The sequence below is a fragment of the Mytilus galloprovincialis genome, chromosome 7 (genome assembly GCF_965363235.1).
Source record: "Mytilus galloprovincialis chromosome 7, xbMytGall1.hap1.1, whole genome shotgun sequence".
NCBI classification, from domain to species: domain Eukaryota; kingdom Metazoa; phylum Mollusca; class Bivalvia; order Mytilida; family Mytilidae; genus Mytilus; species Mytilus galloprovincialis.
The window spans coordinates 10,535,407-10,548,414 of record NC_134844.1 but is presented as its reverse complement, the minus strand read 5'-3'; the positions used below and the strand labels follow the sequence as shown (position 1 = coordinate 10,548,414).

Sequence of the window (13,008 nt, the reverse complement as noted above, 5' to 3'; positions counted from 1 at the left end):
TTCTCATAAAAAAAAAAAAATTTCGATGAAAGTCAGATTCCGGTATTGATATGCTAGAATGATAAAGTGTTGATTTCATATCCTCATAGTTCTCGTACATATGGGAAATAATAATTTCATGCTGGACTTGATTTTGATAAGAATTATTTGACAATTTAAGTTAAGTTTATAGCATTTGTTTATGATACTGATTTCTTTAGGTGACATGTTTATGGCCTAGTTAGCACCTTTGATGGTCTTCAATCTGTTGGTCACTTTATCTTGGGTTAATTAGTGTTATCACTACGATTTACATGGGTCAATGTTTACTTTGCAATTTCCTTCAATCCAGACTATTTGAACCTTCGTTTCTAAAGGCTTTAATTTTTTCTATTTTTTTTTTTTTTTTGGAACCTAATATCCACGAATTTAAAAACCCACAAACATGTAAATATTGCTCAAACCACGAAAATTGATATCAACAAATTAAAGTACTTTCACAGTATTTAAATATATGATTTCTTATTTAAGTAAATTGCAGTTAAACTGAAAAAATTCTTTAACAGTGATTGATGGTTGATGTTAAAAGCCAATTTTAGCACTATTGTCCATATGGTGGTTGTCAGTTTTTATTGTTGAAGGACACAGGATTGCTGCAAGAGAACTTTTGACCTTGAGCAAGTCAATTTGATTGGAGTCAGCTGCACCTGTAACTTAAGGGAAATCACTACCTTATTATTGACAGGCTAGCAATAAAATAGATGAACTAATAAGACCACTCATCCATACCATATAGCTTTACAATATAACATAATGTCAGCATTGGAAAATCTATTAATAGGCTTCAATTTGGAATTAGGGTGATGTTATATATATTTATTAAGCAGTGATATTACTGCGAGTATTGTCTGTATTTTGATGACTGACAGTGAATAAGGTGTATATTCAATGCTTTAGATAGTATAAGATAACTATGGATTTTTTACATATTTAATTCGCATAGGATTTTTATGCCCCACCTTCGACAGAAGAGGGGCATTATGTTTTCTGGTCTGTGCTTCCTTCCTTCCGTCTGTACCTCATCTGTAACTGTTCGTTCGTCTGTCCGTTCGTTCGTCTGTCTGTCTGTTCGTCCCGCTTCAGGTTAAAGTTTTGGTCAAGTAGTTTTTGATGAAGCTGAGGTCCAATCAATTTGAAACTTAATACATATGTTCCTTATGATATGATCTTTCTAATTTTAAAGCCAAATTAGACTTTTGACCCCAATTTCACGGTCCCCTGAACATGCAAAATGAAAGTGCAAGTTTCAGGTTAAAGTTTTTGGTCAAGGTAGTTTTTGATGAAGCTGAAGTCCAATTAATTTGAAACTAAGTACACATGTTTCTTATGATATGATCTTTTTAATTTTATTGTCAAATTAGACTTTTGACCCAATTCCAAGGTCCATTGAACATAGAAAATGTAAGTGTGAGTTTCAGGTTAAAGTTTTTGGTCAAGGTAGTTTTTGATGAAGTTAAAAGTCAAATCAACTTGAAACTTAGTACATATGTTCCCTATGGTATGATCTTTCTTCTTTTAATTCCAAATTATATTGTTTCTCAATTTCATGTTCCATTACTTTGGACACATTCTTGTTTAAAGTATTAATGCATTGCAAAAACAAATATTTCATCAATGAAATTCCAGTCAGATATTCTCATGAATATCCTTTTTATATTAGATACAAATTTTATTAAATCTGAAACAGATTTTTCATAGGCAATATGTTTCAACTGAGGCACTACACAGGCGTCAAAAGGCGTCATTTTGGAGGAAAGAGTTAGCAGTGTCAATAGTCATCATTCTAACTACAATGCTCTATTAGTGCTGCCCCCTTTAAAGTGGTGGTAACCATTTCAATTTGTATAATTCCTAATCACCATTCCTAATGTTATATTTATTAACATCATACAAATAATTATCTAGGTCAAACAAGATGAGCAGGAGAGGTTAATCCGTGAATTAGAGGCAGCTTTACAGAGGTCAGCAGTAGAGGTCGATCGTAGGATTACCAAACAGACACAGGAATATGAACAGAAAATACAAATGTTAATGAGACAGCTGGCTGATTCTGGGACCAACAATAGTGGTGGATTTGGGCCTGAAATTGATGAAAAGTAAGTTTACTGACTCAAGGGTCAGATGTTGGATGTTGAAAAAAGATATCTAGCATAAAATTTGGAACAAAGAGGAGTTTGGACATCAAATTGATAAAAAAAAAGTTTTATTCTGTCCAGATGCTATTTTAGACCAGAGATAAATGTTTTGACCTAAAGATCATGAAAAAACAAATGCCCTTACATGTAGGAAATATTGTTTGTCATGGTGCTTTATTAGAGATTTTCCTAAAGTACAATCTTGCTAAATCATAGGAGTTTAGACAAATTGATCCAGGGACCAGTTTATTAAAAAATAAAGAGAATATCAATTTTTTATTAAAGTCCAGATGTTAGTGTCAATAAGAAAATCTCTTTATAAGTAATTTTATTCATTTTGGTAACTATAATTATTAGTCTTGTCGATATCAAAACTTACATTATTCTTTTGTAGAATGCAAAGACTAGAGAAGGAATTATATTACTACAAGAAGACGAGTAGAGAGTTAAAGAAAAGGTTACGAGAACTGGAGGCATCTGGAGCTCTTCCCCATCAAGGTATTGTCATTTAATATAAGGATATATGAATTATATTTCAAGTTATACTTTATTGAATAATTTACAAAACAATTATGACATTTGTGTTGGTCATGTATCAATAATGAAAATAGTCCAGTAATACATCTCGTCTTCATTGACACAGAGCCTTGGCTCACACCGAACAGCAAGCTATAAAAAGACCCCAAAATGACTAGAATAAAATCATTCAAACAGGAAAAGCATGAAGCAAGTTTGGACTATTTTTGGTAAGCATGACACATGAAAGTCAAATTATTAAGTGAAGTTACAATCATTATTATTACAATGTTAACTCAATTGTGATCCCTTAATATATGTAAAACTAGGTCAAGAAAAATAGTGAGTTTTTATTCGGTCCACTACATTAATGTGAAAAACAGAATATTTCATTTAGAAATCAGTTTTGATACAGCAAATTGATTATTATTATTTTTTATGGAAACCAATCTTCTCCTATGACAGTGTTTTATAACAATTTTTCATTCAGGAATTTATTCATTATTTCAGATGATCTTGATATAAGGAGTTCTGTTCGGAGTTCAATTAATGAGACAGACCATGCTGCTGGGGCCTCAAGTAATCATATAGGTAGTAGGGAATCAAACAGGTGAGATATTAAAACCTATCAGTTATACTTTTACTACTTAGTTAGAACGTGCTTCTGGTATCTCAAGTAATCACATAGGTAGTAGGGAATCAAACAGGTGAGATATTAAAACCTATCAGTTATACTTTTACTACTTAGTTAGACCGTGCTTCTGGTATCTCAAGTGATCACATAGGTAGTAGGGAATCAAACAGGTGAGATATTAAAACCTATCAGTCATACTTTTACTACTTAGTTAGACCGTGCTTCTGGTACCTCAAGTAATCACATAGGTAGTAGGGAATCAAACAGGTGAGATATATTATGATGTTTCATCTGTATTTTTAACGGTGAGTTAGTCCATTTTGCTGGTGCCTTCGTTTATTCCATAATATATGGAAGTTTTTAACAACCTTGACTGGCTATACAGCCCTTGCACAGTCAGATTTTAATTCCATAGACAATACCTTCAGTATTCATTTTGTGAGTGATGTCATCATACACTTTATCTTTTGTCAAAGTCAAAATTTTTGCCACATCAAGCTACTTAGTCAGTGAATGCATACAGATATGTCAGGTTAAGACCATAAAGACCATCTTTAAGAATGATGAGCTTGATTCTTATGGGAACATAAACATAATTATTATAATATCATTGTAGAGAACCAAGACTACTTAGTGCTAGAAGTGAGAAACACAATTCCAGACCAAGTTCTGCCAAATCAGGGGCCAATGTTTCGACAACAGTAACTCCAGTTAAACTGTCTCGAAAAGATTTACGGCAAATTCCAGATACAGAACTTGCCTTACGAAGGTCAAATATGAGTCATGGTCGCCATAGTATTGGATCTCCTCCCCCACAAGGTAAAGGAATCAGTCAAATTGAAATGTGTTTTTATGACCAATTATACTGTAGGGGTTATTCTCATTGTTGAAGACCGTCCGGTTGCCTATAATTGCTTGCATCCACTTCATGTCAACTTTGGTGGATAATTGTCTCAATAGCAATCATACCACATCTCCTTATTTTTACATTAAGAATTTTGAAATGTTTAAACTTCATTTCCATGAATTCTGTTTGTAGTTGAACAATCTGAATTCTAAATGTGATGTGCATTTTGTTTTACCGTTGCTCTGTAGACAGATATTCAATCAACTTTAGACCTGAATTTCTTATCAATATAGATGGTAAAATCTCCAGTTCTAGTTACTCAAACATTTCTTATCAATATAGATGGTAAAATCTCCAGTTTTAGTTACTGAAACATTTCTTATCAATATAGATGGTAAAATCTCCAGTTTTAGTTACTGAAACATTTCTTATCAATATAGATGGTAAAATCTCCAGTTTTAGTTACTGAAACATTTCTTATCAATATAGATGGTAAAATCTCCAGTTCTAGTCACTGACACATTTCTTATCAATATAGATGGTAAAATCTCCAGTTCTAGTTACTGAAACATTTCTTATCAATATAGATGGTAAAATCTCCAGTTTTAGTTACTGAAACATTTCTTATCAATATAGATGGTAAAATCTCCAGTTCTAGTTACTGACACATTTCTTATCAATATAGATGGTAAAATCTCCAGTTCTAGTTACTGACACATTTCTTATCAATATAGATGGTAAAATCTCCAGTTCTAGTTACTGAAACATTTCTTATCAATATAGATGGTAAAATCTCCAGTTTTAGTTACTGAAACATTTCTTATCAATATAGATGGTAAAATCTCCAGTTTTAGTTACTGAAACATTTCTTATCAATATAGATGGTAAAATCTCCAGTTTTAGTTACTGAAACATTTCTTATCAATATAGATGGTAAAATCTCCAGTTTTAGTTACTGAAACATTTCCTTGATAATGCAATTTATAAATGCTTATGTTTTCTGAAACATACTTACTAAAACTCTTAGCTGATATACTCTCATGAAAGGCTAATTATTATCTTTTTAAGTTACATGTGTTTCCTTTGATCTCAGTGTTTCATTGGTCAATATTCAATTATGACTTCAAATTTTCTTATTTAATCCTTTGATTTCACTATTGTGACTCACATGATAAAAAAGGCTAGATGATGTGATATACAAAGAACACAATACTTTTACTGATCATGGAAAACAAAAGATCAAGTTTGCTTACACATGCCACCATGACATCTCTTTTGATATGATATTTCTCTGGTCTGGGCAGTTAAATTATTGATGCAGTTTTGAAATCTTTGTGTATTTGTTGCATATTTCTTGCTATATCTTTGACTGGAATGTTTGGAGTAAAAAAAAAAAGAGGAGCTAAAGATGTATAAATACATGTGAAGTTCTATAAACAAGTGTAGCCTTAAAAATAGACAAGACTTTTATTATAATCAACTTGAGTTTTAATTTAAGGGAAACAGAAGAGAATTAACAGCTGGTATTTTAAGATACTATGAATTTATTTACTTTCATTGGTACCAATTTTAAATTGCGGAATGAGGGAAATTGTTTGTTTTAAGCACCTTGATTTTGCAGAATTTACTAATTCATACACAATAAAGTTGCTTGTGACTTAATTTAATGATGGAAGGTTATTAATCATTTTCTTTCTTTTTTTTCAGATTCACTTGATGGCGGATTGGGTAATAGTAACCCATGGAGTTGATTTGTATATAGGACTATTTTGTATAGGGCAAGGATACAAGAATTCCTACCAATGTGTTCACTTGTGATGTGGTGCTTTTTGATTGGCTGCCTGCTGTTACATCACAATGATTGTCACTGGGATTCCTACAGATTTAGCTGACTGTTGCATGTGCTTGTTAAATTGTACATAGCTAAATGTAAAAATCTATGTTAAGCTAGAGAAAGACAATTTTAGGACCAGAATCAAGATATATGGACTTGTGAGTACATTGGGTCAGCAAAAAGTTGTCCCAGTGTGCATTTGGTGTGTTTGTAAATGCTATAGTTTCTGTGAGCTGAAGTGACTTATATATTAGATTATTTTAACATATGATCAATATTTATTCACACATATTTAAGATCTGTTGTAAAGTGTAGCTGACAATTGTTAAACAGAGATGAAGTTGAAGGATTCTATTTGCACAAAAACAAAAGCTGTATTATCATGACTCAACTGCCTCGCACTCACTGTCATTGCCAGCTTTCATTGTAATTATCATACTCAACAAAAATATCTATGTGTGATGTGCAATATACGTGTATTGTTGGAGTTTTAAAAACTGAAACAATGATTAAATTTTATTTATTTAACTGAATTTTTATGATAAGTCCCATTGAATGGTTTACTTATGTCAACAGATATATGTACAGTCTTGCACTTGTTTTTGCTCTTTATTTTTGTGTTGAAAGGTCCAATTATTGTTAAATATATCAAGAGAGAGTTATCCCACCTTAGTTACTGTGTACCAAGTATATCAGTGTAACCACTGATTAACAAAATAATTTTATACCATTAATGTTATATATATCACTTTTTAAGTGTCAAACATATAAAGTTTACAAACTGATTAGTGCTATTGGGTTTAGAAATTAGTCCATTGTGGTATTATACTATTTGTTCTAGATCATATTAGTCCATTGTGGTATTATACTATTTGTTCTACATTGTGGTATTATACTATTTGTTCTACATTGTGGTATTATACTATTTGTTCTACATTGTGGTATTATACTATTTGTTCTACATTGTGGTATTATACTATTTGTTCTAGATCATATTTAGTCCATTGTGGTATTATACTATTTGTTCTAGATCATATTTAGTCCATTGTGGTATTATACTATTTGTTCTAGATCATATTTAGTCCATTGTGGTATTATACTATTTGTTCTAGATCATATTTAGTCCATTGTGGTATTATACTATTTGTTCTAGATCATATTTAGTCCATTGTGGTATTATACTATTTGTTCTAGATCATATTTAGTTTTTGTTGTCAGGCACATTGCAAATAAATTTTGTATTTTCCCACAGGGAATTAGTCTCACATCAAATTTTTTTTGTAAATCAAAAGCTCATTTTTTTTTTAATAAAATAGTATAAAGTTTACAAAATTGTTCCTATTTCTACACTAATTCATTATTAAGATGATAGCTTCCATCTTGGATTACAAATGTTGTGACAAATTTTTACAACAGCAGACTTTTATTAAAACATGCATGATTTTTTGTTAAAAATTATTTTATATTATTTGATCTGATGATAATATCATTAAAACAAATAAACTTGCTTTATTAAACCAGACAAAACATGCAAGAGTTCTGTGTATTAGGGGAGTTAACTTAGATAATTTAATAAATTATATGTTGTACTACATGATTAATAAAAGTTGTCTTTCATGTTTTATTTTATGATATAAGTCTTTTCTGTTCACTTAACTATTTTCTCTTTCTAATATTACCAAAATTTGTCAACAAGGACTAAGAAAGCGAGTGTTATTTTCAAAAAGAGAGAATTAAAAAAAAAACAGTAGCTCTGTGAAATACTTCATCATTATTTTCAAAGATTTTTTTTAAACTTACATTTCTGCTTTATATTTCCATACCACTTAATTGATTTAAACCAGTGTTTTACACAAATACTTCAAATACCATTGTGCATTTTTTCTGAAACCTCTAATCAAACCACAAAAGTCATTAAAATCACTAAGTCTACTTAATGTTCAAATTATTTTAACCTTGATTAATATGATTTATCATTAGATTGCTGCATACCATCCTTTTGTTTGTCAGATTTTATAAGATACTTTGTTTTATTTATTGTTGTTTCTGGCTTTATATACTGTACAAACTGGTTAGAATGAATGAAGTCTTTGTTGATTTTTATAGATAAAACCTTATTTCCATGTGATCTTCCATGTGATTTAACTTCCGTCCAATGAAGTTTATAATTTTGATCTACATACATGTACTATAAGCATACCAGTATTCAGAAATAATTGTTTGGGAAATTGTTTATATCTTCAAATTTTAGAATTATAATGTGTATATATATATATATATATATATATGCATATCTTATTTCATTATGTTAACACTATACATTAATTGAATCTCTAGGAATAATGCCAACCAATAGAATTTTTGTCTCACTGTGGCATACTTTACAAGTTTTCTGTTATTAATTTGTTCTTTCATTTTATTATTTTGCTCCCTTATGTCCCAGTATGGTTGGTATATTTCCTTTGTTGACAAACATTCCATATGCTAAAACCTCATACTTGTCTCTTACCATTTATACTATTATAAGGAATATGCAAGTTTTACTGTGGAATCATTTATTTTTCATGGGTACCAATTTTCATGGATTAAGGAAAACTTGTATGTTGGTGGATATTTAATTTCATGATTTAAATTCTGGGTACAAACCTATATAGAATATGAACATCTAAGTTTTGTTTTCATTTGTACCTACAAAATCCACAAAAATTGGTATCCAATGAATATTAATGGATCCACGGTAGATTATAAAAGTTAATGTTGATATATAAGGGACCAGTTGTTTGTTTGTGATATAATATTTAGATGTGATATTTATTTTTTTCTGTCACATGATGTAGTATCAGGGTTGTGTCAATCATTTTACTTAACGATGAAAAATAAAAACCAAAAACTATGAATGTGTTGCCTTTTAGGTCTACTATTGCTCGACTGAAAGAGAAGTTCATAGAAATAAGATGTGGTATGAGTGACATTGAGACAACTCTCCATCAATGTCAAAATTTATAAAAAGACAACAGTGCACACACTGAAATGTCTTGCCTTCTTTATATTTATATAATTACATATCATTGAAATTATGTTGATAGTCCTAAATATAAAGCTTTATTACAACTGTCACTTAAACTTATCATTAACCAAGAAAATAAAACATTGATCAATGAACCATGAAAATGAGGTCAAGGTCAGATAAACCATTCAAGGCAGGCATGTACAGTCAACAATTCTTTCATACAACAAATTTAAATGACCTATTGCTTATCGTTTAAGAAAAACAGACCAAAACACAAAACCTAACACTGAGCAATGAACCTTGAAAATGAGGTCAAGGTCAAATAAAATTTGTGTGACTGTCATGTAAAATATTTTATAATCCATACACCAAATATAGTTGACCTATTGCATACAGTACAAGAAAAACAGACCAAAACACCAAAACTTAACTATAACCACTGAACCATGAAAATGAGGTCAAGGTTAGATAACACCTGCCAGGAGGACATCTACACCTTACAGTCCTTCCATACACGAAATACAGTAGACCTATTGCTTATAGTATTTGAGATATGGACTTGACCACAAAACTTAACCTTGATCACTGATCCATGAAATAAGGTCGAGGTCAAGTGAAAACAGTCTGACAGGCATGAGGACCTTGCAAGGTACGCACATACCAAATATAGTTATCCTATTATAATAAGAGAGAATTTAACATTACAAAAAACCATGAAAATGAGGTCAAGGACATTGGACATGTGACTGACGGAAACTTCGTAACATGAGGCGTCTATATACAAAGTATGAAGCATCCAGGTCTTCTACCTTCTAAAATATAAAGCTTTTATGAAGTGAGCTAACGCTGCCGCTGGATATATCCCTATGTTGAGCTTTCTGTGACTTTTTAGGGTTGACAAAAAACATTTATAAGTCAAAGTACAGCATTCAACACAGAGCCTTGGCTCACACTGAACAACAGCAAATTATAAAGGGCCCCAGAATGACTAGTGTAAAACAATTGAAACCGGAAAACTAATGATCTAATAGTTTTCATTGTGCCATCCAATACTCATTAAAGGCATATTATTATTTAACTACAAGAGATGAGTAAATGACTTGCTGAAAATAGTTAACACTATTTAAAATATACTACCAACTTTTTACAAGGAGAATGAACTGTTTTCCTCACCTATGTTTTGTTATGAGGCAAAAATCAATAATGAGCTTATGTACAAAATATTCAATCACTGTGACACACTGAAGAGGTGGAAGCACTTAGTATATAATACTATATATTACAATTTACTGAAAGTAGATCTCAGGTGAGAGAAACCAAAACTTAAACATGTTTACCTTGTAAGTTGCAATCATTTCATACACTAAGTATATAACTTGACCTATTGCTTATAGTTTCTTAGATATTAACTTAACAAGGAAAACTTAACATTGACCAATAAACCATGAAAATGAGGTAAAGGTCAGATGAACCATGCCAGACAGACCATGTGCATCTTACAATCAATCTATGCATTAAATATAGTTGAAAAATTTCTTGTGGTATCTAAGAACACACTTTTCTTTACTATGAAAATTAGGTCAAGAACAGATGATACCAGCCAGATGGACTTATACACCTTATAATCAGTCCATTCACCAACTTTTTGCATGAAGTATTTGAAAAAAGACAAAAACTTAAATTTAACCACGGAACCATAAAAATGAGGTCAATGTCAGATGACACCTGCCTGTTGGACATGTACACCTTACAATCCTTCCATACACCAAATATAGTAGACCTGTTGCTTATAGTACGGTTATTTGAGGTATGAACTTGAACATGAAACTTAATCTTGTTCATTGGTCCATGAAATGAGGTCGAGGTCAGATAAACTGTCTGACAGACAGGTGGATATAGCAGCAATAATCAATCAACAGATTAGTGTATTGACCTATGGTATGAACTATGAAGTTAAAAGAATAAAAATATAGTATATATACCAATACACATAATTAACAGCGCCTGGTGATGTTTCATAGCCTGACCGGTTTCGGTCCAAAAAGGACCTTCATCAGAGGCAGAAGGCAGAATGGTGGATTAATGTTTGCACCCTATTTATATAGATATGGTAACCGGCGGTTGAGATTTAACCGGCGGTTCAGAGTTAACCGGCGGATCAAAGTTATCCAGTGGATAAATATGTATCTGGTTGATGTCTAAACAGGTTAAATTATCCTTTCAGTGAAAAATCCTCTTGGGGTTTCCATGGTTACAGTTATCTATATTTAGCTAATGTACACGTTACAGTAAACTTTTTGACATGTTACGGTAAACATTTATTTTGACATTATACGGTAATGTGACCTAATGATATAACCATACTTGGGCTTTAGCATTGGGTAAAGGGTGTTTTAATAATTTAAGAAGTACATGGTAATCATTTAGTCTTGATCTTTGGCTTATGATACACCTAAATATCTAGTCTTGAAATTGTACTTCCTAGTAGTCATGACTTGATGTTTTGGTGTATCACAAGCTAAAACGTCAAGACTGCATGACTACCATGAAATACTATTATTAGACTTGATATTTAGGTGTATCATAAGCCAAAGATCAAGACTGCATGACAACCATGAATTACTATTTCAAGACTTGATATTCAGGTGTATCATAAGCCTGAGATCAAGACTGCATGACTACTAGGAAGTACAATTTCAAGACTAGATATTTAGGTGTATCATAAGCCAAAGATCAAGACTAAATGATTACCATGTACTTCTTAAATTATTAAAACACCCTTTACCCAATGCTAAAGCCCAAGTATGGTTATATCATTAGGTCACATTACCGTATAATGTCAAAATAAATGTTTACCGTAACATGTCAAAAAGTTTACTGTAACGTGTACATTAGCTAAATATAGATAACTGTAACCATGGAAACCCCAAGAGGATTTTTCACTGAAAGGATAATTTAACCTGTTTAGACATCAACCAGATACATATTTATCCACTGGATAACTTTGATCCGCCGGTTAACTCTGAACCGCCGGTTAAATCTCAACCGCCGGTTAACTCAACCGTCGGTTAACTCAACCGTCGGTTAACTCAACCGCCGGTTAAATCTCAACCGCCGGTTAACTCAACCGCCGGTTACCATATCTATAAAATTTGTAAGGGTTCCGCGGAACCCAGTGTCTCGCCTACTTTTGCTGTTAATCAAACACTCATCAAAAATGATGAAAAAAATCAATAAAATTATTCCTCTCGATACTATCTTTTGATTGTGAGAAGCTTCTGTCCAAGTTTGGTAAAAATCCAGGCTAGTTTAAGAATCTTAAAAATGTTTTAAATACTTTAACTGCAGACTGTATGTAATGTTAACTGGAAGAAAAACTAAGTCCATTTATAAGTAAAATACGGGAAAAATGGAATTTTATTTTTACAAAATTTACTTCTGGATACTATCTCCTGATCATAAACAAGCTTCTGGCCAAGTTTCTTACAATTCCAGGATAGTTTAAGAAAGTTATTAAAATTTTAAAAACTTTAACCACAGAGTGAATGTAATGTTTCCTGGCAGAAAAAACTAAGTCCATTTATAAGTAAAATACGGAAAAAATGGAATTCTATTTTTACAAAATTTACTTCTGGATACTATCTCCTGATCATAAACAAGCTTCTGGCCAAGTTTTGTACATTTCCAGGATAGTTTAAGAAAGTTATTAAAATTTTAAAAACTTTAACCACAGAGTGAATGTAATGTTTCCTGGCAGAAAAAACTAAGTCCATTTATAAGTAAAATACGGAAAAAATGGAATTTTATTTTTACAAAATTTACTTCTGGATACTATCTTATGAACATAAACAAGCTTCTGTCCAAGTTTCGTACAATTCAAGGATAGTTTAAGAAAGTTATTAAAATTTCAAAAACTTTAACCACAGAGTGAATATTTGTGGACGCCGCCGACGACGCCGACGCCGACGCCGACGGAATGTAGGATCGCTATAT

General features: G+C 31.5%; 1 protein-coding gene across 4 annotated transcripts in view; it reads left to right on the top strand.

Annotated features, from left to right (window-relative positions):
- The window catches only part of LOC143082275 (kinesin-like protein KIF27), a 38,570-nt gene extending 29,672 nt beyond the window's left edge, over nucleotides 1-8,898 (top strand). For all 4 annotated transcript variants that reach the window (XM_076257889.1, XM_076257892.1, XM_076257890.1 and 1 more), the window contains 5 exons: nucleotides 1,945-2,135; nucleotides 2,569-2,672; nucleotides 3,201-3,300; nucleotides 3,941-4,143; nucleotides 5,879-8,898. In XM_076257889.1, the coding sequence (XP_076114004.1) occupies nucleotides 1,945-2,135; nucleotides 2,569-2,672; nucleotides 3,201-3,300; nucleotides 3,941-4,143; nucleotides 5,879-5,922 (642 nt within the window). In that variant the 3' untranslated portion in view covers nucleotides 5,923-8,898. The remainder of the gene's footprint in view (nucleotides 1-1,944; nucleotides 2,136-2,568; nucleotides 2,673-3,200; nucleotides 3,301-3,940; nucleotides 4,144-5,878) is intronic.
- Nucleotides 8,899-13,008: the final 4,110 nt, after the last annotated feature.